Here is a 27,287-nt window from a genome sequence, read left to right as displayed (position 1 = left end):
TGTGAAAGGATATATTTTTAAAAGTGACTTTTAATTGATTTGATAATTCATTGTATGTTTTTTTCTCGATCATCGTATAAAACGTAAAAAATTCTTATGTTTTACATTTTTTTTATAAAACGTAAGAATTTCTTACATTTTACAAAAAACACTGTAAAATGTAAGAAATTCTTACGTTTTTATAAAAGTCAACTTCGTTAGTTGACCGTTAAAAAAAAAGTGAAAAACGTAATAAATTATTACGTTTAACCTATTTTGATAACCTTTTAAATAGATGGCCTATCTTTATCACTTTTTTAATTCTGTAGCTCATTTTGATTTCGAGTTTTATATTCTCTTTAAAGTTGACCTTTTTAGAAACCTAAATTGTACTAGTATGTGTTACCCATGCTCATTTTTCTCTGAGTTTACACTCTCATTGACCCCAACTTAGACTCCGTTTGAAATTGTTGTTAGAAACAGCTTACTCTTTGAGAAGTATTTTCATAAAATAATTTTTCAGAAAAGTGTGTTTAAAACAATAATAATTTATGTTTGGTAAATTTATTTGAAAAATATTTCTAATAGAAATAATTTATTTAAGATATTCATTATAATGTTTTTAATTAAATTTTTTATTTTTATTTGATTAAAAAGTACGTACTATGAAAATTTAATCAATATTTATAGTCGTAGATACATTAAAAAATATTAAATAATAATATAATATTACTTAAAAACATCATGCAAAAGTGAATTTAAAAACTATTTAATAAATTAAATCACTACATATGCTAATTAACTAGTAAGGAATTTTTTATGTATATGTGTGTGCAGTGTGAGCGAGCACTTCCGCTTCTGTTTTTTTCTTTTTTAAGCAGAAAAGTTGTTTCAACTTTTTTTAAAAGCATTTTTATAAATTTCTCAAGTACTTTTATTTTTCAAAAAAAACTGTTTTTTTCTCACAGAAGAGCAATTCCAACAAGGCACTTAAACGACTTTAGATTTGCAACTTCCTTTTTTTCATTTTAAAAACGGAAAATGTTCAAAAATACCTCTGAACTATCTGAAATACCTTTAAAATGCCCTTCATTAGATTTTTGGCTCAAAAATATCCCTCCGTTAAATGATTGACTCAAAAATATCTCTCCCTCTAACGGGATTCGGAAAAGGATCAAAAATACCCCTGAACTATCTGAAAATGGCTCAAAAATATCCCTCCCCTTAACGAAATTCCACCAAGCATGCCACGTAAATTAAAAAAAAAAAAAAAAAACTACGTGACTATGCCACATTACCATCCACATGTAAAATATTAGTGTTTTTTTAATTATATGACATTCTTTTCTTCTTTATTTTTATTTTTATATAAAAACGTCAGTGAAACGGATAAAATATACACCGCTTTTAAATTTTTAATCAAAATAGATAAACGGTGGTTACATAATATTTTTTTAAAAAAAATTATTAAATGTAATATCGCTATTATCAAATTCCTTTGATCATTTAAAAAACAAGTTTTTTCCTGTTAATAGGTTTAAAAGTGTGAAACCCAACAAAAGAGTCTTATTAAACTGATATTAAACTGATAAACCCATTAATTATTAGGTCAGTATAAAAGTTAAAATTAAGATTTACTCGTAAAAGTAACAAATTTCAAACTAAACTTCAAATTAGTTACTCAAAAGATGTGTTTGGCTTTGCTAGCTTTTACTCAAAATGTTTATGTTAAAATAATTTAATAAATACCTTCTCTAATCTAAAATTAGTGAATCTTTGAATATGACACACATCTTCAAAAAGTTAATGAATGACATAATTAAAGAATAATTTATCAATATTAAGTATTATTTTACTTCTTTTCAAACTTGTTCTAAAAATAATATGATTATTCATCAAAACTGATTTTAGAAAAATGAATTCATTTCGAATGATTAAACAATGTTACGAGGAATTCATTTATTTTGAAAAAGAATTTGCATGTAGTAAATTCAAAGCAGTTAGTACATTAACATTTGCTAGCTTAAAAGTTAAAATTCTAGCTCCTCCTTCGAGTCAACATCAGATAAAGATTAAGCTATCCCTCATCTCAAACGATAATAACAAGATGAAATTTAGAAACTTTAAAACACTAATGAAAAAATGAAATCTAGAACTTTTAAAACACTAATGAAGTAATTAACAAAATATTGTTTTTTTTTGTTTTTTCATTTCACTGCTTTGCAAAAAAATAAAAATAAAAATAAAAATAAAGAAAGTAATGTCATATAATTAAAAAATACTAACATTTTACATGTGGATGGTAATGTGACATAGTCCCGTATTTTTTTTTTTATCTAGGTGGCATGCTTGGTAGAATTTCGTTAAAGGAAGGGATATTTTTAAGCCAAATATTTAACAGAGGGATATTTTTGAGTCATTTCAAATAGTTCAGGGGTATTTTTGATCTTTTTTCGAATTTCGTTAGAGGGATGGGTATTTTTGAGTCAAATATTTAATGAAGGGGTATTTTTGAGCCAAAAATTTAATGAGGGGCATTTTTGAGCTATTTCAGATAGTTCAGGAGTACTTTTGAGTCTTTTTCATTTTAAAAAACAAATGGATATATTGACTGACATGCAACCTCTCACGTGTTAATGGTAAAAAATTACACGATACATCAAATTAATATTTTTTATCATGATTAAGTGATTAAATTAAGTAAAATACTTGTTAATCAATCATAGTTAAGTAATATGAATTTTAAATTCAACCACATGTCATGCATATATTGGCGTGGTGTATACACCAAATGTGTGATGTTAATTAGTTGCTAGAGGGGGAACGACATGATACTACATGTTAAGGTAAACAATCAAACAACAAAAAAACATAATACTTTAGTTGTATTGATATTGGCCATGTATCTCTGATCAGCCTAGATTAGAATTGTGAGTGGTCAGCCTCACTAAAATACATATTGCAATATACAGTAATTATATACAGCTGACAAAGAAAAGAATTGTGTCGCAGTCTTTAGTTAAATTCGAAGTATTTGGTTGTTAAGTCTGTTATTCCTTATTGCTATATGAGTATAAGTTTTTGGTGTGAGAATAAAAGTCTCACATTTGATAGCAAGAAGAATTGGGAATATCGCTTCATATTATGATATTTTTTTGTGGAAAACTATACGAAAATGGTCCAAAACGAGCAATATCATGCCGTATAAAATTATATTTGCGGTGCCTGAGCCGAACAATAAGTGATACGGTAAAGAATTTATAGTTTTTAGTCAGATTCTAACCATATGGTTGTACAGTTTGCCAACAAAAAGGATTTGTTTTTTCAAATATGTCCAGTACACTTGCAATTTATTAATTTGCAAATCAAAGAATCTTTCCGATAAATCAAAATACTTTCGAACCTTAATACACGGGGCCCTTAGAGGTGAAGTACGATCCAACTCATCTATATCTTATTTTTACCCCTATTTTATTCCATTGTTTCTTAGGTTCTTAATTTCAGTTTGATAAATATATAGCAAACTATGAACTCCCTTAAAATGCTTTAAAAATTGTGAAGTACTCCTTTTGCCCTTAGTTTTTAGTTGCAGTCATTGCACAATATATTTCTCAAAACATTAAATTAATTATATTCAAAATGTGATAAGATAAAATTACCTTATCAGCTACTATTTCTTCATCTTTGTACCAAGTCAATAGTTGACAACTATTGATGGACGAAGAGAGTATTATGTTTCAAATACAATTATACAATGGAATTTTTTTTTAATGGGTTTATATATGACAGACAAGACTCAAATGGTGTAAGGCCCAAAACAAAGAATCCATCATTCAGTGGATTTAGGGCCCGAGATATATAGCCTATTAGGAAAAATTAACTATATAAACTTATTAAATCAGTTATTACAAGTTATAGTAAAACTTTTAAGTTTTTAAGTTATAGCAACTTTCATTTTAAAAAATATATAAAAAATATTTTTTTTGTTGAAAGTACAAAAAAATAATTAATGAAAAAGGAAAAGTAAGATTTAATACAATTAATATATAATTTACCTTCCTTAAAAATAGTTGACCGTAAGTACTGATATTTATCCACCCCAAATTCCTCTAACCATTTAGTTTTGTTCTTATTTTAATGCTTGCATTAAGAGTCCCATCTTCATACACTACCTTCCTCTTTTACACGATTTCTCTCTGCCAATACACAAAAAAATAAGCGATGTTGACTATAATTTGAAAGAAAAGAAAAAATAAGTATTTCTTTAGATAACAAATGTGAATTTTGTTAATTTGCATTCAATCGTGATACGTCATGGAAGGAATTGGAATTTGTCAGGTTTGTTAATTTTTTTTACGCCTTCTAAACAAATCTAAATATTTTTTTTGTGTGTTTCTTCAATTATTTGTTTGTTAAATTATTGAATTTTGGATGTTTATCAATTGCATGAATACTAAAATTATTGTATAAACAGGAATACCGAGGGACTTTGAAATTGATGGTATAATGTATGATGCAATAACAAAGTACAAAGGATTAGTAGAAGCAATCGCAACACAACTGATGATAGACACGTCTGCAAAAAAACTTGAAATACGATACATAATAAGTGATAGATGTCCAACTATGGTTATACACAATGATACAAGTGTGCAGGTGTATCTGGACAGAAGAAAATGGTTGTTGATTTCTTCTTAAAACATCCATTGTACATTACAACTTTAGATAAATCGGACGGTTTAATTAACCAAACTGAAGGAGCAATTGTTTGTGTTGGGAAACAGTGTTCTAACAAAAAGAATGAACAAAGGAGAAAATTATTTTCAAAAGATTGTGTTCGTTTGATCGGGATAAGTCCAGATTTTGAAGAATTTGGAGAAGAACGTGTGGATATAATTTGTGATGTAACGAATATCAACATAGTTGTAATACAGACTTACAAGGATAAACAAACACTGGCTAATGTTATGGAGTTGCACGTATTTATGAAACAGTTCTCTTATCGAACTGAAAGGTAAGTGGAAGCAGGTAAAAACATTTTTTTTTAGTGTATTAAATTAGATATTTTAACCGTATGTTAATCAGATATATTTTTTTTTTGTAATAATTTTTTTTTAATTGAACAACTACTATTTGGTTTGTGTGGTGGAGGACTGTACTTGGTTTCTTTCTTCTTCCAGGATTAACAAATCAAAGACTTTTAAGATAAGAAAATATTGTGACATTCATACATGCTCAATAAAGGATCAAGTTTATACAAGGCGTCAAGGGATGACAAAAGTGATAGCCGGACTGATCTTAGGTAATTATGTGGACACCAAAAGAATTTACACTCCTAACGATATTGTTTCTGACATGATGAGGGAGCATGGGATTTCACTAGATTATCATCAGGCATGGCATGCAAAAATTAAAGCAGTTAAAATGTTGCGCGGTTATCCTCCCGAGTCATATCAAAAGATATCAGGTTATTTATATATGTTGGAAAATCATTATCCTGAATCTGTTGTTAGCTGGGAGAAAACCAAAGAAAATAGATTCTTGTATGCGTTTGTTGCATTGGACGCTTCAATTCATGGATGAAAATATTGCAGGTCGATTGTTGTAGTCGATGGAATAGCTCTAAAATCTCTTTACGGTGGAACTATGCTGACTGCAAGCATGTTGGACCCAGGAGGTAAAGCTTATTTTTAATTTTTATTTTTTTTTGCAATGAAAATTATATCAAAATGTTAAGGTGTTGTATAATATTGGTATGTCATATGTATGTATTTTGATTGTCTTGCTAAAAAATAAACAACCAGTAAATTATATGAAGTATGTTATGATTGTAAGTCATATACTACCCCTTGCTTATGCTGTGGTTGATTCAGAAAATATTGCATCTTGAATTTATTTTTTTGATAAATTTAAGATTGCATTTGGGGAAAGGGAAGGTATGTGTATAATGTCCAATAGAAACGAGAGTATTTGGAAGGCAACATCCATAGTATATCCAAATCTGTCACATCATGCTTGTATTTGACATTTGTGGTGCAACATAAAGGTAAACTTTCGTAAGAATCTTGAAGAATTGCATAAACTTTTTTTTGCAATGGCAAAGACATATACTCTACAACAATTTGAATAGTTAATGGAAAGGGTGGACCAAATAGATAAGAGAGTTAGGGGGTATCTATTCAAAATTGGCTACCACAAATGGGCAAGGGTTCATTCTACTGTCAAACGTACTTGGACGATGACATCAAATATAGCGGAATACATAAACAACACCAACAGAATAGCTAGAAGATTACCCGTCGTTTCAACAATGGATTTTATGAGTTTAATGATTGAATCATGGAATACAAAACAGCATAAGGAAGCAACAAACATGTTAACAGAGTTGACAGTAAAATACAATGATATTTTGACAAATAATCATTTGTTTTCTCAAAAAATGATAGTAAGTACTTTATCCATTACTTTTTACATGACTTAAATTTTTTGTTAATTGGTTTGTGTATTAAAGTTGCTTTTGAATGCAGGTAAAAACATCAAATGAATTTCTTCATACTATAAGTAACGGAGCAAAAAGATTCATTGTTTGTTTGCGAAGTCGAAAGTGCAGCTGTGGAGTAGTTGCAAACTAGGAGTCCTACCCATGTAAGATAGTGAGAGATATTTACCATCCTATTTTTCCTAGTAGATTACAATTTGTAGAATCATATTTGGATACATGTAAAGTGCAAAGATAGAGATAAGGAGAAATAAGCAGGTAGGTCACTTATACATTGTATATAAATCATGTTGGAGCAGACGTTTAATACATGAGAAAAGAATCAAGAAAAAATCTAATAAACTGCTTTTTGTTTTTTTTTATTTGAATCATAAATTTTTACTTCTTTTTATCTTATCTAAGTTTGTCTTTGATTAATATTTGTGGGGTTGTCAAATTTTGATTGTCATTAACACAAAGTTTTTTATTTCTCCTACACCTAATGACCTAAAAAATGAATGCTTCTTTTTGACATATACAAATAAAAAATTACAGAAATTTTATAAATTAATTAAAAACGAATATTCAGAGCATGATTATGTGTTCCATCCTTTTTTAAAATATTCATCTACTTAAGAAAGAGGACTGCTAAAGGATGTTGAATCATAATCAACATCAAGAAATGCAAAACTTAAATGGGAATCTCCACTTGAATGGGACTCTGCACGTCAAAAAATACTATATAACAGCTGAATGCAACAAAAGCAAGTATCAAATTGGGTTGAAAATGTATATCCACAAGAACTAGTACAAGCGCAGGAACTTCCCCAATTAAAAACAATGTTGCTTTTTATTTTTTGATTTCCCATCCAGTGTTCGGTGCCTGAATTGGAGCCTCGACTAATTCGGATCGCGCATTGCAGGGTCCATTAAGGTGGCAGCACTCCCAACATAGTTTTCTCCATACCCAGGGTCGAACCCTCGACTTCTGGTTAAGGGTGGAGCAGCCCCATCCACTGCACCACAATCCATGTTGGTAACAATGTTGCTTTACTTCATCACATCAATAAAGTTTAACCAAAAGAAACCAAAATTAATATAGAGTAACAAAAAAAATGGGTATCCTTGTAACTATTAGAAAAGATACTACTACTTTCGAATATCAAAACATCTGTAGAAAAAATAAGAACTAAATAAGAACAACTACTATTGTAATATTTTGTGACTGGTGTTATAGTGTCCTTGAACTTCCAAACTGCTCCCTAGATCTTTTGAAACCACCATACTTGCTAGTAACATTTTCAGTTGCCTCACTTTCACTGCTTGCTCCATCATTATGCTTCCGTCTGGCATAATTCCATAGTAATGCATCATATCTGAGTCGATGGTTGACAGCACCAAAAAGTCTACTGGAGATATCAAACATGCCATGACTAACATACTCAGCGAAGGCACATACAAACATACCACAGTCACTGTAAAAAAGAAAATCAGAAAAATCACTTATAAAGCAACATATGTATTAATATAAATACATAAAAACATAATTTAAATGTAACTTACTCAGATTGAGGTCCTTCCTGTGGTGTATCCTTCAAAATGACATACTTCAAAGGTTCACTCAGTGATTTATCAATGTATGCAGCTTTCCGATATCAGTCAATATCCGATTATTTTTCGTAAAAATTATTGGCAACCAAAAACATAGGTATCATGGTACAAAGAGATCGAACATGATCTAAAACATTCTTTGAATGGACAACACCTCCCATCATTGAATCATAAACATATAGACACCTATGTCTAATTCAGAAAACAACCAATATCCAATGAAATGACTCACTAACATTCAGAGAAATGATGCTATTATCAACTGAATCCTAGGGAACATTGGCAAGCAGTTTGTAACCCCTAATGTACTGGCTAACACGATGTTCAGGAGTGATACAGCTCATTTCTTCATGCAAACTCAACCATTGTTGATAAATTGAACGTATCCGTTTAACAAAGAAGACATTTGTAGTGATGTATGTAATAGGCTTCACGACACTGTACTTTGATTTTGTCTTGAAAAAAAAAGACATAAACAATTCAGAACATTTTTACCATGATCTAAAAACATATACTTTATTATGGCAACATATCTCTATTTTTTTCATACTTAAAAAAAATAATTCACAAAACTTTTTCCATGAATGTAAAAAAAATATAATGCACCAACTTGTTTCACAATTACAAGTTATATTTCAACTAACAATCATTAACAACAACAAAAGTGGCATTTCAACTTTCTACCATAATAACAACAAAATTGAAATTTTCAACTTTCAACCACTAACAACAACAAAAGAAATATTTTAACATAATCCGAATAGTAACAAAATCAAGAATTATATTTCAACTTTAAACCACAAAAACTCAAAAATTAATAAAGGCTAATTTACATGCATGCCATTAAAAAAATTAAAATTAATTCAGTATCAATTTAACCAATTTAATACGAAAAAAAAAATCAGATTACACTAACCTTGCACAAATTTCTTGATTTCTTTTTGTCAGACTTCTTATCATCCACTTTGCCAACACTCACATTGACCTTAGACCTTGTAACTCTAGCATTTTCACGAATCACCTTCAACTACTTTTTTATTGTTCTTTAATTTTGGAGATGGGGTAAAGCACCCCAAATCAAACGATGGTCTTAAAAGATTAATAGGACTATTTTGTGGTATAATTCTAGGGCTTTTCCTACTAGAAGTAGAATCAAACTTGATTTTTTCTAACATTGTCTCAAGAAAAGAAGAAAAAGTTTAAGATATTAATGCAACCTCAATGGTGAATGGACATTGGGAAACCAAAGATCATACTGAAAAGAAAAGAAAATAAATTGAAAAGAGTAATGAGTTGAAGATGCCGTAAAAAAAGGGAAAACTTTTAATGATATTCGCTAAAAGTTAAAATATATATTGCGTATGAATAGAAGTTTAAAAAGGTAAAGAAATAGACTTCTATTGGTAATTAAATACAGTAAAATATAAAAAAAGTGTATAATCTAGTTAATTGTTCAAGTTAATAAAAATTATGAAATCAGTTCTTAAATTTATAAAATATATTTACCATATATAACTCCTTAAATTGTGAACAAACTTTGATATTTAATTATTAAAAGAAAATATTGATACCTTAACTTGCCATAGTTATCCAAAATCATTAATTAGGAGTGATACATGTTAAATGCTAAATATGAGAAAATAATACAAATAATAAATATTTGAAAATTATTTTTCAGAAATTTAATTAAAATATATTTTTCTCAAAAGTTGCTATAGCTTGTAATTATTTCTTAAGTCTTTTAATTAATGAAAAGTTATGCTAAAACTTGTAATTAACAATCTAAAAAGTATATTTGAGATAATTTTCACTTTAATTAGACTAGGGAAAAGGACATGGGCTGACCATTTTTTTAAAAAATGGCGACAATTTGAAAAGGTGGACATGCTGTAGTCAGTCGGCTAAATTAATTCCTTTTTTAGCCATTTGGCCCAATTGGGCACATGCAGTCTTTATACTCAATTGATACACTTTTATTCCAAATTGATACACTTTTATACTATATTGATACACTTTTTAAAAAAGAGAAAAGAAATTCTATGCAAGCACATGCAGTCCCTATACCCAATTGATATTCTTTTATACCATATTAATACATTTTTATACTATATTGATACATTTGCAGTGTCCATATACTCAATTGATACTCTCTTATATTAGATTGATACATTTTTAGAATGCATGTAGAAATTATATAGAATCGTATAAAATATGTATCTAAATAATAATTGTAGTTAAAAATTGTATAGAATGTGTATAAAAATGCTATAATTATTATATACAATATATTTATATATATAGAAATTGTATCATTATTATATATAAATATATATTTTTCATAATTGTATTATATTAAAAGTATAAATAATAGGAATAAAAAATATAATTTACTGATTTTTTTCTGTTCTAGCTATAAATTATTGAGAAAAAAAACTCCATAAAATTATATTTAATTGTTAAAATAAAAAAAAAAAGTTACTTTTTAAAATTTAAAAAAGAATAGAGAGAGAGTGAGAAGAGCAGCCAACAAAAGTAAAAAGAAAAAGAGAAAATAATGAATTGGTACATTAAAAAGGAGCCGAAATGGCTAATTGATGGAATTACAATTCTTAAACTACTTTGGGTGGAATTTGTTTGGCCGACAGGCCATTTTCGTCCTTTCCCCATTAGACTATTTGATTCAGACATTACTAGTTTTCGTACATGAGATCATAGTCCATGATTTGGAAAATTGGAGATTGTGTATAGTTATAGCATCACAGTGTAATAATGAGTCTCGAAATTATGTTTCATCATGAGTTAATGCAGTATCCCAAGCATATCGAGAGCTTTAGTACACTAGACTGTCCCATGTATTAATGTAGTTCTTTGACGGAAAAAATAGTTGCATGTATGTTGCGATTAAAACTGGCCATACCACCTAATGTTTTCACTGCGATGACTGGGTTTATGATTAGACAGACTCAAGTAATCAAGTGTATAAGGCCCAAAATGACGAAGAATCCATCAATGAATAAGGGCCTGAGATATATGGTCCATTTATTTTGAGTACTAATTTGAAAAAGTTACGTGACACAACAAACATAACTCCAATATTTATCGGTAGTGGTGACACTTAAATACGCAATATATATATAGTGAGACTTTTGAGTTTAGTAGCAAATACATCCAGTATATGTATCAACTTATTTCAAACTTGAAATGCACGTGTATATCATACCGTACAGTGACATAAAAGTTATTTTTAGTGGAGAGGCGTGGTTCTTGATAATGATGCAAGTATATTTCATAAAATAAGGTGTCACAGTGAACATGCAATGGCATGGATACAGTGTATTTCGCTTGCTCACGAATATTGCATATTCCGCTACATTTTGAAGCAAACTGTTGTTATAATTTTTTTTGAATACATAAACTATTGCTATGTTTCGTAATTAGGGGTGAAACTATCGGTAAATACAAAAATTCCTCGATTAGTTTTCATACATGAGAGCATGGTCTATGATTTCTCACTATGGCGTAGGGCTAGGAGAAGTCATTTATGGAACGAAGTCGCCATTATTTGGGAACGCTTTATCCCTCCCCCTCCCCCTCCCCCAATGTGGGTCCTTTCGGTGGGAATTTGGATTTATTCAGATTTCAATGTGGAATGTTGGACATCGAATGGGGAAAAGAAAAGGAAAGTATCTAGAAGTTAAGTTTCATCGTGCATAGTGTACATACTGCTGTTTCTTTCGTTATAAAAAGAACATTACATCACATTATGACACATTCCTTTGAGGGTACTCAAAGCTGCAAAATTCACTTGTGTGTGTTTTCAACTTTTTACTGCTAGAAACAACATTTGCCCAAAGGCGTGCCTATATATTCGATCATCAAAGTTATGGCTACACCATCATTTTCTTTTTTAGCTAAAGGACGATTCCAAAATGATGAAAATAGAAGCAAGAAGGACAGGTAAAGTGTTCTGGTGCACAACAGCCTTTGTTACTTAAAGCCATATGCCATGCCCGACAATCAATTATCTTTGTGGAAAAAAAAATAAAAATTCTATTGCTGTACATTATTTTTATCTTTTTAATTTGTTCCAAGGAAAAAAATAAATTACGGTATAAGGAAGGCTATAAGCTATGGTTATTGGCTATTGCTCTACTGTTTAAGGCCTCCGCTCCATCCCGAATGCATGTTTTTTTTTTCGGGTTCATTCCCAATTGATATTTTCTGAACCGACCGAATATCGTGCACAAAATTTAACTTACATTTACAAATATTTAAACTTTAAGCTGTTCCTCATACGCTAATGGAGTAGCTTATTATCATATAGCTACAGTAATGTCATGGCAAAGTGTAATATCACAAATATAATTGTCTTTCGTTCATTATTTTAAAATTTCACTTCAAGTCAAACATCGAGGTATGAACTGAGTAATAGTCACCCCTTTGAGATTGCCTTGGTCTGGATTACCGATATATCTCTGTTAACTAATATTCCACTAATTGAAATAGAATAAGAGTAATTCTACTTACAATAATATCTGAGATGAGTAATATTTGAGATGTAAGATAACAACACAATAATAATATACTCAATATTAGGTGTGGAATAGCACTCTTTTAAACCAATTCAACCTCACTCTTTATATGATAAAAAAAGAGAAAAGCACATTTGTAGGAGAAATTCAATCATTAAATGCTTTCAATACGAAACCTAGTCACAAGGAGTGGGACTACAAAATGTGATTTGGAGTTGTGGCAACATATAAATCAACACAAAAATAAAATAAATACTGGAGTAGTAAAGAGCCATGTCATTGCAATCAACTGCCTAGTCAGCCATGGCCCAAGTCATATCATTCTCAAATATCCAATGGCACACTTCAATAAGACCCGGACCCGACCCTAATGCCGCGAAGGCACCGTGACCTGGACTCCACGATGACGTGTCGACATGACAAATGGCAACACCATGATTGATCTTAGTCTTTGCCACAACGTTAAGAATGTCTGCTTGGTAGACCCTCACTTTTGGGACAGAGTGGCAGTAATACAGTAGGTAAGGGTAAAGGCTCTGGTGGCATGACACTGATTGTGTCACTCTTCCGCCGTTGATTCCCTTGACCTTTCCGATCATTATATCTCCTTTTGACCCGACTACGTTATCAGTAGTCCTCACTACCACATTGTGCCCTAAAATCGAGACTGCAAAGTCGATCATGTCCTCGATAGACCCCACGCACCGCTTTGTCTCACCTGGGCTTGGGGCGCGCTCACACTCAGCAAGCGCATTGAGGATCACATGCTCCATGGTGGAATTATCCTGAGCGTGGAAAATCGCCTTGAGCTCGGTTAACTCCTTGGTAGAAAACGGTAATTTAGACGAAATTGTTCGGGGCAAAAATGACCTTCCAGGCATTTTATCACGAATGTCGGGCATTTTCATCACCGTCCCTTCCTTCAACATGGATTCGCGAAAAAATTTACCCTCTTCTACCCATCTATTCACTCTTTTGCCACTGGTCTTCAAAGAACCACCCGTCGGGGCAGTTTTTTTAGTGTATCCAGCAAAATTGACACCCTTTGGAGAGTACTCTTTAAACGAATTGTTGACACCATAAACCTTAAACCCAACAGTAGGAAATTTAGCTCCTTGAGTGCCATATCCTTTGAAAGTGTCCTTTCCTTCGTTAAATGACTTCCCATAATTCAAGAAATTCACTTTGCTTGAACTAGAACCTCTTGCATAAGATGTAAATGTGTCTGTGCCTGCATTTGCTGAATCCCTGTAACTCTCGAAACTATCAATTCCACTGTTGCCACCAGACCCATAATTCTTGAAATTATTATTCGGATTGTTAGAATTCGACGAATAAGACTTAAAAGAATCATTTGCAGCATTGCCCGATTCGCCATATCCATTGAACGATGATCCAATAACATTCGAAGTATCACCATACGTAGCAAATTCAGCTGGAACCCCATTTCCATTTTTCGCGTAACTAATGAAAAATTCCCTTCCGGAATTCGTATCATCCACGTAGCTCTTGAACGTAAGTTTATGATTGTTACCATCTGAATCATATGAAGCGAACCTAAGATCCGGAACATTGACACGTGGCATGTAGTTCTGGAAAGTTCCTGCGCCGCCAGTAGCTCCAGCGGCGTAGGATGTGAAGTTTCCAGTAGCTACATTGCCATCCGCTGCATAACTCGCGAAGTCCTCGCGGTGGCCTGTGGAGCTCCTGCTGTATTTAGTGAATTCACCTGAAGCGAAGTTAATCCCGTCTGAGTAATTCTTGAAATTGTCTCCTCCGCCAAGGCGCGCTGATCCATAGTTGGCGAACTTTTTGTTGCTGTAAACGGCAAAATCTGCATCTTTGTTCGGGGTTTTGTCAATGTCCGCCTTCGAGTTTGAAAAACAGAGCAATTTGGCGGAGGAGCACAAGGAGGAAACGTGGTCGGAGAGTGATTTTTGGGTGGCGAGATTGGTGAAAAAGGCTGCTTCCACGGCGGAGAGCGGAGAGGCTTTTGAGAAAAGGAAATCTGGTTTAGGTAGTTTGTTGGATATTTCTTTGTTCCAGTATCGAACAAGTGAAGCTTTTACCGTAAATGGATTTTCTTTTGGTACTAATGAACTCTTCTTAATTTGTGCATTTGTTTGAGCCAATGAATAAGCCTACAAAAAAAATGTAATGTCATAGCAAGTGACAAATTAGAAAATTAAATGAAGATAATTTTAAAATATCGACAAATTAAAAGCTGGGTACAGAAGAATCTATGCTAAAAAGTAGCATAAGTTATCGAAAATGCCCAACTTATTAGTACTAAATTTGAAGTGAGAATATATTAAAAAAGAGAAAAGAGCAAGTACACAAGATAGTTAGTTATACTTACAGTGGAGGAAGAAGACAAGAAGAAGAAGAACAAGAGAAGAGAAATGTTGAGCTTGACACTTCTTCTGTCCATTTTCTCCTGCTTGGCTATTGGCCTGTTCTACTTCTAGTTTACGAGTCATAAACTTATGGAGGATAACGACATAAATAGAGTGTCTTTCTGTACTTTCTTATTTTACTGACAGTATTTTTTTAACCCATGTTCTTTCTTTTCTTTCTTTTTTTAACTTTCGGCGTATAATGTTAATTTGAGTTACTTGTTAAACGAAGAGACAGAGATTCTCATTGTCCATATTCTTTTAACAAAAGAAAAATTAACAGAGTTCTGACTCAGACAGTCGATTACAAGGACCTATTATAAACAGTTGATCCTTTATTTTATGCAAGAAATTATTTGCACAACTCAAATCACATTGCACCAACTTTACAAATTACTTCAAGACTCCTTTCTAAATTAAACCACATATATAGCCAAATTATGAACAAAAAGGGGGCTGCTTAAATTTTTGTAGAAGTCCCTTCTCTCTTAATTTGGTTAAACTAAACCACAGCTACAGCCAAATTATGAGAGAAAGGACTTTACAAAAATTAAAGCAGCTCCCTTTTTTTGTTCATAATCCCAGCAAATCTAAAATCTTTAAAGGATTTTAGGACCTTCAGTACTCCTCCTAAGCAAATCATTAAAGTTAATTAAGTATCGATCATTTTCTTAAAAGAATGGTTCAATTATTGTAACACAATGGTAGACATAAACAAAGCAAAGATCGATAGTTTGTGAGTTCGGAATAAGTGTAATTTCATTAATCATGTGCATACATTTTGAATTCCTTTGGCATAAATATACATAGTTCAAGGCTTCAAGCTAAAAGTAATTGAGTCAATTGAATCACACAATCCGTCCAAAATTATCTACTAGTAGTAGTTTACTCCTCAACAAAGAGTCAAAAGACATGCAATTTTTAAGCTTTAAATTCATTTGAGCTCAATATTTTCAATACGATTAATAGTAAGTATCTGAAAGGTCGAACAAAACAAGTTAATTTGGGCATCTATCTTTGCTATACCAATCGAGACAGAAAAGAATTACTCGTACACATAACTTATGTTGTATCCAAATGCAAAGAATATATACCATATTGGAAAGAAGAAACAAACTCTGTTGATAAAAGCATATTATACTCCCACATCTGCTCAATCCAGCCACTGACAATTCACAATTGTGGACCTGAGAGGGGTTAATTGGGGGACCGTTCACAGCATGCTTTCAATATTTACATTGAACATTTATCTCAGCCATAACTAAACTTAGCAAGTAGCTAGGCAAGTTGGAGATATATTGGTGGACCACGTGTTATCAAAGCCTTTGTGTCGTGCGCAGAAAACAAGACGGAGCAGGCATAGCAGTGCACCACTACTAACTGACCACTGAGCAGATTCCGATAGGACGCGAACATCTAGGCTTTTAACAAAGAGATGCTGTACTCTTCAACTAACCGGTAAATGGTTAAGGTAAGAGTTGTTGTTATCTGACCAGGAGGTTATAAACTTAAGCTATGGAAATAGAATCCGAGAGAAATCTTGTGGTCCGGCTATTTCCCGAATGCCGCGAAATGTATTTCTACCTTTCCACAAAAATACATTTATTCAAGGAGGAGTTTAGAAGATGTTGATAGTAAATGAGAAGATTAGTTCCATAGAAAGATAAAAGTAGAAACACATAGACATGAATATTGAGTCTGGTCAAGCCGTATAAAGAGAATAAGAGGCTACACATCCCATAATTGACCGATTTTGAGACTTCGTAACGCATGCATACTTCAATTGGTTTGATATAGACACCAAATGAGAGTAAATTTTTTACCTTTAATTTAGCCTGAATTCATCAAGTAAGAATCTCTAATGAGCAACTTAGTCTGCATTATAGTGGATCAGAATAGAGCTAGTTAATAAGTAAATTGGTCATCAACCCATTCAAAACTTGAACATGTATTGAAATGATCAACTTCTAATGAGCTGATATCATCACCTCTAATTCTAAGGAAAAATTCCTTGAGTCATTACATATTAGATGGTACTCTTAATTAACTTCTTAATTCATGTAGGTGGATCATAAAATAGGATTAATGATCTACAAAAAGAAAATATAGCCAGTCACTTACAATGATACGTTAGAATACACAAACAATGTGATAGCTCTTTATAATATAAATTGAAATGAAAATTTTTACATAACAAGAGTACAAGGAACAATCTCAGACATGCTTCATTTTTGACCAATTGTGGAATAGTTTTATTTTTATAATGGGTGTCAGTGAGACCACACTGAAACTTGGGAATCTTTGCTGTTGTCGTCGTTTGATGCAGCTATTACTAGAACCTATTCCATCTTACCATATGCTATATCTATCCACTATGGGGGAGCACTATCATTTTTATTTTATTTTTTAAAATTTAATTTCCCTATAACAACAGTGGGTGCCAGTAAATACGACTTCTTTAATCCAGGATCGTTCTTTAAGACCAATCATCGACAAATTATTTTGTCGTCAAGTCAATGTAAAAGAAAAATTACTTAATTTTGTTTTTTCCTAAATATTCTAGCCAGTTTGTATTTAATAATATAATTAAAATAATTGAACATGGTATTCTAGATTCAATCTCACTGTCAGTCTTGGTGAAGCTGATGGCCAAATAATGGTGTTTCCTAATTCATGGATCCATTAGGACAATGCAAAAAATTTGAATATTATGAGCTTTTAAAATTTGTATTCAACATTAGATATTAGTAATGGGGTTTAAAATTAATTTTTATAGATGCCTTGTGAATTTTTCAGACAAATATTAATTTAAACTAAAATTATTGAGTATGCATTGCATTGATACTAGCTTCGCCCTAGATCCTCGACGACTTCTGATTACTTGACTAATTTAGTAATGGTTAATCATCTTGATTATGGTGTTTATTTTAATCCGCAAAGCTGGTCAGTTAATGACAACTTGCTCTTTTCATTTACATCATCACACATACAATATAATATAAACACAGACAGGAACACATTCACTGACATATAAATATCTTATTGCTTGCAATTATTTTCAGTTGTGTTTAAAGTATTTCTTTTCACAGGGATTAGTCATGACATGTTTGACCACATTTGAAAAGGAAAAACTTTGGGCCCAAAATAATGTAACGTCTGAACCAACCTTTTAACATTTTGGCCCATTGCAAATAGATAGCTTAGTGAAAAGCCCACGCACTTTTCTCATAAGGTTGTTCTCTTGCAATTTATGAAACTTCTACAGCAAACTGAAAAACTTATTAGAAAATATTACAACAAACATTAGACGTCAATTCAATGTTTTGTCAGTCTGAAGGGCTATAGTACTTGGAGCAGATGATGTTAATGTTTCAACAAAATTGAAGCTATTGTGCTTGAAATGATTATGGATTTTTCATGAGACAATGACGAAAGTAGTTAAAGTCCTTTTTAAATCTCTTTAAACGTGTTAGCATACTTGAAATTTTTTTACAATGGTTGGGACACAACCAACAATAGTTGTGGGAGGGCACCATATAATACTACCTATCCATCACACATTAGAAAGGACAAGTTTCAAGATATATAAATAATAAAAGGGGGGGACAAATTATCAAATTGGACAATGCAAATGAAATGCATAAAAATGATATTAAACAGTTGTTTCCTCAAACAAATATCCACAGTATCCTTCAAAAATAAACAGTTGTTTCCTGCGAAAAAAAATTATTTGAAGTTGAAACTAAAATGGAGGATGGGAAATTTTAGTAATTCGGTCTGTTGGTTATAAACTGTCACCTTATAGGTGGGTTCAGTTCTCTATTTTGAATTTCCCTTGCCCTACCCCCCCCCCCCCCCCCGCCCCTTTTTTTTTTGTTAAAAAAAGAAGTAATTCAAAGTTTGTGTCCAAATCAGTAGTATTTGTTGAAGTATTGAACTTCAGTATTTATATAATATAGATATGGATAAATGGGGCCAAAAAGAAGTAGAGAAACAGATGGAGGAATTTGAAGAGTATAGTAGAGATATTTTTGTTGTGTGGGGTATTAGCAATTAGCATCATAAAAATTTGATCTTTCCATCACCCTCAGTGTCCCATTTACACATTTTCTATTGCTCTTTCTTTCCCAACTTTGTGTTATGAAATCATAAATGACCAACCAATAAACACACAACAAAAATGTCAAAAGTTTTTGCCTCCAACACTACTAGTCTTCCGCCATGGAATCCCTCTGAACCACCACCAATCCCCTCTCATTCCCAATTCCACTTGAAACCCATCACTCGTCGTCACCTTCTCACCTCTCTCTCCATCCTAATTGCTCCATTTTTATCTTCTCCGAACCTCAATGATACACTTAGTCCCTTTTCTTTACCAGTATCAAATGCTCGTGGCCTCTTTCAAATGCCACCTTTTCGCCTCGCTAACCGGTAATTCTTTGATGTTTTTCCTTACTCTTTCTTTACGTCTAGTTGTATCCACCTTACTATAAAAGTTGTCTCGAATTACTTTCTCAATTTATAAAACCAAGATTTTCGCATTTCACCCTTACAATTAAGGTATTTGTTGAGTTCCAAAAATGTTCCTATCATAGTGGAGAACTAATGTGGGGCGGAGGGAGGGAGTTTTTTTCCTTCTTCTTGATGTGCACGAAAGTTGTGATTTTTGTGATGAGCGATTGCGTAATTGTTTGTTGAGGTGAGGTGATTGGCAGGTACTTTTTGGTGAGAGCAGGGGAATCAGAATATGAGAGTCTAGGGGTGATTAATACTAATCCAGTTACAAAAACATCAGTGGATAATGGTCTGTCTGAGAAAGGGAAGAAACAGACTGTGAGGGCGGCGTTTGATTTGAAGGAAATGGGTGCTTGTGAAGGGAATTGCTGGATTTGGCCTTCCATTACTCAGAGAGCTTATCAGGCTGCTGAGATTATCGCTGCCGTTAATGGTGTTAATCGAAGGTATTCAACTCCCCCTAGTAGTAGTTGATTCAATTGGGACACTAACTTGGTTTATTTTCTTGAAATTCAGTGCTTTTTCTAGGACATAATCTTGATTTTTGCATATGATTTTGAGCGCTAGTATCCTTCACAAGGTAGCGGTAAGGTTGCATATACAGTACCCTTCCCAGACCCCACTGCGGGACTACACTGATTATGTTGTTGTATTTTGAGCTCTGATATTACATGGAAATGGAATATACAGTTTATTATAATTCAAGTCTTTTTTCTACCAGTTATAATAGTTTGCTTGATGCAACTACTTCAGCAGTTGATAGTCCATTTGATTATGTCTGACTGCAGCCATATAGTCCCTGAATATAGCTTTTTGGATGCTCGTGGATTGGGAGCATATGAAGGGAAAAGTTTGGATACTTTATCTGAAGTAAGATACTTTTTTGTACTCTCATTCATGTGTTAAATTAACCAGATAAAAATATATGTGCATGCAATGTATTATGTGGCTCTATGGAAGGATTAATTATCTGCAACCGATGTGAATTACTACTAATCCTACTAAGAATCATATGAGGGGACAACTGACAAGTAGAAATTTTTAAATATTCGGAGATCCATGTTCTTCTATTTCCTCTCAAGGAACAATGGTCGTTTCTCTTGCCTCGGAGTTCTTGAACCATTGCAACGCTCCCAACTTCCCTTCGTGCTGCCAACATTTGGACATGAAAAGTAAAAGGAAAGAGGGAGCGAATAATACATGACCTGTTGAATAAGTTCCTGATATAATGCTGCAGGTTTATGAATCAGATAGCCTTTCTCCGAACATAAAGCCGCCCCCTATTGATGATGGAACACCTAATGAGAGTGTTTCGGATGTCTTTGTTCGTGTTACACAACTTATGTCGATTCTTGAAACTCAATACTCAGAGGACACAGTCATCATAGTCTCGCCAGATTCTGACAACTTGACAGTTCTGCAAGCTGGTTTAACAGGCCTCGATCTTCGGAGGAAAGTGGTTTTGACAGCACTACTCTTGCTTGCAGTTTAGATCACTCCAACATTTAAGTGGCTTTGCTTTCTTATAAAATTTTCGTTGACATGTCTGTCCGATTTATTTTACAGGCACAGGGATCTTTCTTTTGGGCCCGGTGAAGTTAGATTTGTTGACGCTAGCAGCATACCTACCTATAAGCAACCTGCATCCACAGTCTATAAATGCTTAAACCCCCCTAGCTGTACATGACACTATACTCCTAAGCTTGGATTTCACCAACAAGAGTGCAGGTGAGATGCATGAACTTTATCAACTATATGCTATTGGATTCAGACTCAAGTTAATTTATATCATTGCTTCACAAAGTCTTTGACATTCGTCTTCTGACATTTTCATGCTCTGAACTCTAACTGGATCTTTAGTTGAAAAGTTCCTCACAGAGCTGCTGCTATAGTAGAATTTTCCAATGAAACGTTTATTAAGTGCTTCATGTAAACGTGAGTCGATGATTTACTTCTTTATAAATCATTGTCATGTTCAATCACAAATGCTTAATACGTGACATTCAGCAGGATCATTTCTTATACATTGTTGGTGAAGATGGGCTCAGGCAGCTGTATAGCTTTTCTTCATTCTCAAAGTATGCAGAGGATTCGGTCAGCACATCTAATCCATCGCCTGTTTCCTGAATATCAGTTCTGTCACAAATTCCAATCCTTTGCTGTTTATGTATAATCAAGAAAAGGAAAAAATAAGACAGAAGTGTTTACCTTATTGGAAATTAACTAAACTCTTTTATCTATTGTCACTCACGCTTGTTGGAAACTACATATGTTGGGAAAAATGCCACTTGACCTTCTGTTTCAAGTTATGAGAGATGTATCTGTAGCTCCTATCAGAGGATTGCTTTTTAGTAATTTAAGAGTCACACAGATGAAAAGGAAGGATTAGAAAGTAGTTTAATTCCTTTCTACTATGCTTTTCAGATCAAGAAAGTCAAAATATTTGTAATGTTATCTAGTTTTTATGATTCATGTTCTATGATAAAACCAAATTTTATAATACGAGCTTTTGTGACAGCAAAAGTTATTCAGTCTCAATGAATTAACAATGGTAGCTACTGGGCACTGGCTAGTGAATATTATTGCCTATCGTGACTCTGAATTATGAAAATTTCCTCAGCAACCATATAAGCAAGGTTTCGGGATCTTAAGTATGAGTGTTGTTATTTGTTAAAGTCCTCAACACTTCACTCACCAAGCTTAAAAGCTTTGTGGGATCATAATTTTTTTCTGGGCTCAACATGATCATAATATATAACTTAAAACTATTTGAAATTCCTAACAGTTCGTTTAAATGTTCACTGGGCACAAAAAATCACTTAACATGCTCGACCCTGAGTATATTGACAAAACTAATGCTTTTACATAAGTCATAACATAACAAGTAGAGTAACAAAGCAAAGACAAGTACAAGCAAAAGGTTCCAAGTTGGAAGAGGAAAGCAAAAGGGGAAACCTGGAAGGTTTTGGATTTGGTGCATCTAAACCAAAACCTAGTAGACTTGGGGCTTTGGATTTCGGCTATAAATAATGGTTTGGTTTTCTCTTGCCTTCCCTACCCAGTTATTTCGATGGCAACTGATTGTATATCATCTAGAAGATCTCCTTGGTTGATGCTGCCGCCGGAGAGCAGTGATTCTACAGACTGGCAGAAGGCAATGTCATAGAGGTTGAGTGCACAGAAGCAACCGGAGGAAGAGCCTGACAAGCAAGACTCCCTTTGTTTGGGATCATTATTTCAGGGGTGGCTTGTTTATATACAGCAAAAAGACTGTCCAAGTTTTTCTATTGACCCCAATCTCTGGTAAACACACCTACCTTCCATCTGTTGAAACTATTCCTTCTGTTAAGGGCCACTAAATCTGGTTCCATCCCAAGCTTTCTTAACTACCAATCCCTTCCCTTTACCCCACAACAGCTTTCTAAATACATCATCGAAAAGATGGTTCTTTCCTCCCCCTCTCCTATGGACGATGACTGCATAGCTATGCCATGGTCATTTGCGGCCACTTTCAACAACTCGCCTTCTGCAGGAGGCCTGGAGTCGGAGTCGGACATGATGATGATGATCCCAATCTCTGGATTCCCCTGGATGCACCCTGAAAACATATTACTCAAATTGTTTTCCACAGTCAAAAGAAACTATTTTTCGGTCTCACGACTTTAGGGACCTTGAAGCTTGGGATCTCCGTAACTATCCAATTAAGAGGTTTCTCATTCACAATGATGAATTGAGCCCCTCTAATGATTGGTCTCTTTCTTAGGTTGATGATGATACCGATTACTTGGTGTACGACCATCAAAGCCACGAGCTTTTTATTGTTACACGTTACACTGCTGCTGGCATTGACCCTGAAGATGGGACTCTTGTATTGTCCGAGGACAATGTGGATCATCAATTTCCTTACAAGACTCTAACTTTTGATGTTTTCAGGGTTGATTTCACAAACGATGATCATATTGAGCTGCAATACAGACGGTACCCTTGGCAATCGTGCATTCTTCATCGGCTCCAACACCGGTTTTGCTCTCTCAACTACCCAATTCCCTGAATTGAGGCCGAATTCTATTTACTTTACAGACAACCAGACCCCACTTTACAGGTATAGGAAGACACTGAATTGTGGAGGTCATGATTAAGGCATCTGTAACTATAAAGAAAGAAGCATTTTATCGTTTACAGACAACCAGACCCCACTTTACAGGTATAGGAAGACACTGAATTGTGGAGGTCATGATTAAGGCATCTGTAACTATAAAGAAAGAAGCATTTTATCGTGTTACTATCCCACTGATCTCGACAAGATACAGAGGATTCTACCAACTCCTCTTTGGTTCACCCCGATGTTGATGTGGAGAATGTTTAGCCTAGTGGTTTCTGTTTACAGTAGAAGTTTAGTTCCTTTCTACTATGCTGTTGTCACAGCCAAAGTTATGATATTCAGTCTCAATGAATTAACAGTGATGGTTAGTGCTTACAGTGGAGAAATATCACCATATATAATAAAAGTGAAACTCAAAAGAAAAAGTACAAGCAAAGGGGCTAGTGCTTAGCTGCATAGCGAATATTATATCGCCAAATTGACTGTGAACTATGAAAATTTCCTCAGCAATCATATGAGCAAGCTTTCTGGACCTTAAGTATTGAGTGTGGTTAGTATTTGTTAAAAGTCCTCAACACTTCATCCACCAAAAGCTTAAAAGCTTCATGGGATCATAATATTTTTTGTTCTTAAGGTTGATCTGATGTACAGTTTATTTTTTACACCGATCGTATATATAACTTAAAACTATTTGAAATACCTGTTTAACTGTTAACTAGGCACAAAAAATCACTTAAAATCCATCGACCCTGAGTTGATTGATGATAAAACTGATGCTTTAATGCATCTGAATAATTCTGATGTAATATCACTTAAAATATGTTGACACTCAACACCTTAATAATTATATTGGGGTGTGAGTTAGGTCTTGCCGAATGACTTTCGCATGACCTGATGCTCTCGACAAACCATATATACTAGAACAAATATAGTATTTGCCAATTTTCAGTTGAGAACATTTCATGATTAGAAATTAATTTAGCTGCATAGTCTATTTAAATATTAAGTTAAATCGCCTTTTGGGGCCCTCTTAAGTGTTGTTATAATTAGATATCTGTCTAAGATTGTGATTAATCATACACATGGCATGGCACTACAGCTAAGTTTGGCAAAAGCTTACATAAGGAAAACTCAAAGTATGATTATGTCTTATGATTATGTCTCCAGCAGTTCCTTCTGGAACTATAAACCTTTTTCTTATTTGTATTTCAACTTTGTAGATAATGACCTTTTATAATCATGTATTATTATGGGTGATTAATTCTTTCTTTGATTTGATCAACTATATAATAGATGTCTTTAAAGTTAGGCTAACCACACATTTAACTCAAACTGGTAATTCGTAAGTAGATAAAACAACTTGTCAAATTGAAATAACCAATTATCAGAATAAAACAAAATTAAAACAAAAACATTAAACCATTCTCTATTCTTTTTCATAGCAATAATAAATAAATAAGTATACCAAAATTGGATCAGCAAAGTAGGTGAAAAATGAAAGCGATGAGAGAACTAATTAGGATCTCAATTTTAAACTTTAGCTACATAATTTCATTTCCCATTGAAAGAGTGTAATATTCAACCACACATATTTTTATTATTGTTTTATGATTTGTGAAGGTAGAAATATTACTGTCGATAAATTTTCAACTCGTAACTGACTAAATATAATACTCAACTCTAGCACGTCCTTTTCTTGAACATCATTTGTTTCTTTTTTATGTTTTTCATTTCGATATTAAAAAAATCTTCAATTTTGATATTCTTTTAATGACAGTCGTATAAAATAAAATAGCATGGAACGAGTCTGTTTTTTCCTAAAATATAAAAAGAGTTGTGCAGAAAGGAAAATGGGGATTATATTTAACTAGCATAATTTTATTATTCGTTGAGTATAATACTTTTCCGAATAAATTTATTTAAGAGACCTCGGAATTGGCGATCCAAATTGAAACACGCCATCACATAAGATTCCTACGTGGCAGCCACTTGCATCGGCCCCTCCCATCCCCACCCCTTTTGAAAGACTCTTTATAGACATCGAAAAATAATTTAAAAAATAACTAATCAATATTAAGAAAAAATATGAAAAATTATTTGATTCGTAAAAACAAGAATTAAATTAAGGAAAACGACAAGGAGTGAAACACATAGACTTGGTAGTTTTAGAGGTCGTTTGGTGTGGGCATACATTATCGTAATAGTTTTCAAATAAAATGTAGCACTATGTTATTTTATGTTTGACTGAAGGTATTTTTTTCGTTTCGAAATAAATAAATTATTAAATTTTGATACATAAATTAAGAAGAAAACATCAAAAATATAAATTTCTATTTTTACCCTTGAAATTTCTTTTATCTAAAAAAAAAAAATTGCAGTCTCTTTTGCTTATCAAATCATAAAAATAATTTGGGGGAAAAATTCAACGATTCACTTATTTTGAAACACTAATAAATATCCCAACAATTCATTTATTCCGAAACAGAGGGAGTATTAGTTAGTCAAAGGATTATTTATCTCATTATTTATATCTTAGTGATGGAATACGTTATCCCATATAAATATAATGAAATAACTAGTTTTTAAATTAATTATTTCAAAATAACTTATTTCCAACCAAATAACCCCCTCCCAAATTAAACATCGCGATAAAAGATTATAATATAAAAAATCAAATTCTCATCAATAACATAAAAATTTAAATATGAATCATCTGAGCTAATAATACTCTCTATTATCTTTCATTATCATCCCTCAATTCTTCTTTTTATTTGATAGTGTTCTATTTAGGCATGGAAACGTTACAATTTTACTAATACTGCTAATTAGAACTTAGGAGTATTACGTAATTACACAAGGCCAAATTAAGGTATGTTCGATTTGAGGGTGAAATTCTCAATGCAAAAACAACCACACTTTAAAAGTTCTTGAATTATTTTTATTTCTCACATTTCGTTCTACTTTTCTATTTAATATAAAACAAATGTAATGTGACAATGTCTCTGAGAATGCAATTATAAAGCTATTCAACAAATATTTATTTTTACTTTACTAGGGAAATACTTTTTTCCCATATTGTAAACAAGCTTAAAAGAATACACATTTTAATGACTATTTATTTAGTATTTTAGTATTAGTAGTAATAATAATCATATTTATTTTGAAGAAATTGCATAATTATCCTCTGTTATATTTTAAAAATTAGATTAGATTATAAATTTTTTAAAAAATAAAATTTAGATATTCAAAAACTATATAAAAATTATTATAAATTATAATTTTATTTTAAATTTAATTAAGAAATAATCTTATAAGGAAATGGAGGAATTATTAAATTAGCCTTATTACTTATACTTTAAAAGATATAATTTGAATATTAGTTTATAAAATTATTTAATAACAAAATAATATTTTAGAATAGGTTAAACTTTTGGATAAATATATTAAAACAACTATTGTTAGTAATGAAAATAAGTATAACTACATGGATCAACATGGGTTATGGTGCAGTGGATGAGGCTGCTCCACCCTTAACTAGAGGTCAAGGGTTCGATCCTGAATAAAGAGAAAACTCTGTTGAAAGCGTTGTCACTTTAATGAACCCCGCAACACGTGCCCCGGATGGGAAACCAAAAAAATAAAAACTAAGTGGAGCAAATGATATTTTATTTATA

General features: G+C 32.5%; 2 protein-coding genes across 5 annotated transcripts; one reads left to right on the top strand and one right to left on the bottom strand.

Annotated features, from left to right (window-relative positions):
• Window positions 1-12,674: 12,674 nt before the first annotated feature.
• Window positions 12,675-15,170, bottom strand: LOC107862398 (polygalacturonase 1 beta-like protein 3). Its single transcript, XM_016707975.2, has 2 exons — window positions 14,960-15,170; window positions 12,675-14,741 (listed from the first exon to the last, which is right to left on the bottom strand). The coding sequence occupies exons 1-2, from the start codon at window positions 15,029-15,031 to the stop codon at window positions 12,894-12,896; spliced, it is 1,920 nt and encodes a 639-aa protein (XP_016563461.2). The 5' UTR covers window positions 15,032-15,170; the 3' UTR covers window positions 12,675-12,893.
• Window positions 15,171-19,044: 3,874 nt separating this feature from the next.
• LOC107862397 lies at window positions 19,045-22,049 on the top strand. 4 transcript variants are annotated; one of them, XR_007053851.1, is made up of 7 exons: window positions 19,045-19,427; window positions 19,712-19,957; window positions 20,300-20,381; window positions 20,749-20,963; window positions 21,078-21,239; window positions 21,372-21,446; window positions 21,522-22,049. XR_007053851.1 is itself a non-coding variant. In XM_047409785.1 (6 exons), exons 1-5 carry the CDS (start codon window positions 19,177-19,179, stop codon window positions 21,196-21,198), a joined length of 915 nt encoding a protein of 304 aa, XP_047265741.1. In that variant the 5' UTR covers window positions 19,046-19,176; the 3' UTR covers window positions 21,199-21,239; window positions 21,519-22,049. The 4 variants fall into 4 exon arrangements, 2 of the variants coding, with proteins under 2 accessions (XP_047265741.1, XP_047265740.1); XR_007053852.1 differs by having other exon boundaries at window positions 21,519-22,049; XM_047409785.1 differs by lacking the exon at window positions 21,372-21,446 and having other exon boundaries at window positions 19,046-19,427; window positions 21,519-22,049.
• Window positions 22,050-27,287: the final 5,238 nt, after the last annotated feature.

Source organism: Capsicum annuum, chromosome 3 (assembly GCF_002878395.1).
Source record: "Capsicum annuum cultivar UCD-10X-F1 chromosome 3, UCD10Xv1.1, whole genome shotgun sequence".
NCBI classification, from domain to species: Eukaryota; Viridiplantae; Streptophyta; class Magnoliopsida; order Solanales; family Solanaceae; genus Capsicum; species Capsicum annuum.
The sequence above is the reverse complement of the archived record's forward strand: the minus strand, read 5'-3'. Positions and strand labels throughout refer to the sequence as shown.

Bases quoted from the DNA above. Each gene is read 5' to 3' on its own strand.
- LOC107862398 (XM_016707975.2), bottom strand. From the start codon at position 15,031: ATGGACAGAAGAAGTGTCAAGCTCAACATTTCTCTTCTCTTGTTCTTC. The intron at 14,742-14,959 runs GTAAGTATAACT...TTTTTTTTGTAG, and splicing joins TCTTGTCTTCTTCCTCCACT to GCTTATTCATTGGCTCAAAC.
- LOC107862397 (XM_047409785.1), top strand. From the start codon at position 19,177: ATGTCAAAAGTTTTTGCCTCCAACACTACTAGTCTTCCGCCATGGAAT. The intron at 19,958-20,299 runs GTATTCAACTCC...GTCTGACTGCAG, and splicing joins GTTAATGGTGTTAATCGAAG to CCATATAGTCCCTGAATATA. The intron at 20,964-21,077 runs GAAAGTGGTTTT...TTTATTTTACAG, and splicing joins ACAGGCCTCGATCTTCGGAG to GCACAGGGATCTTTCTTTTG.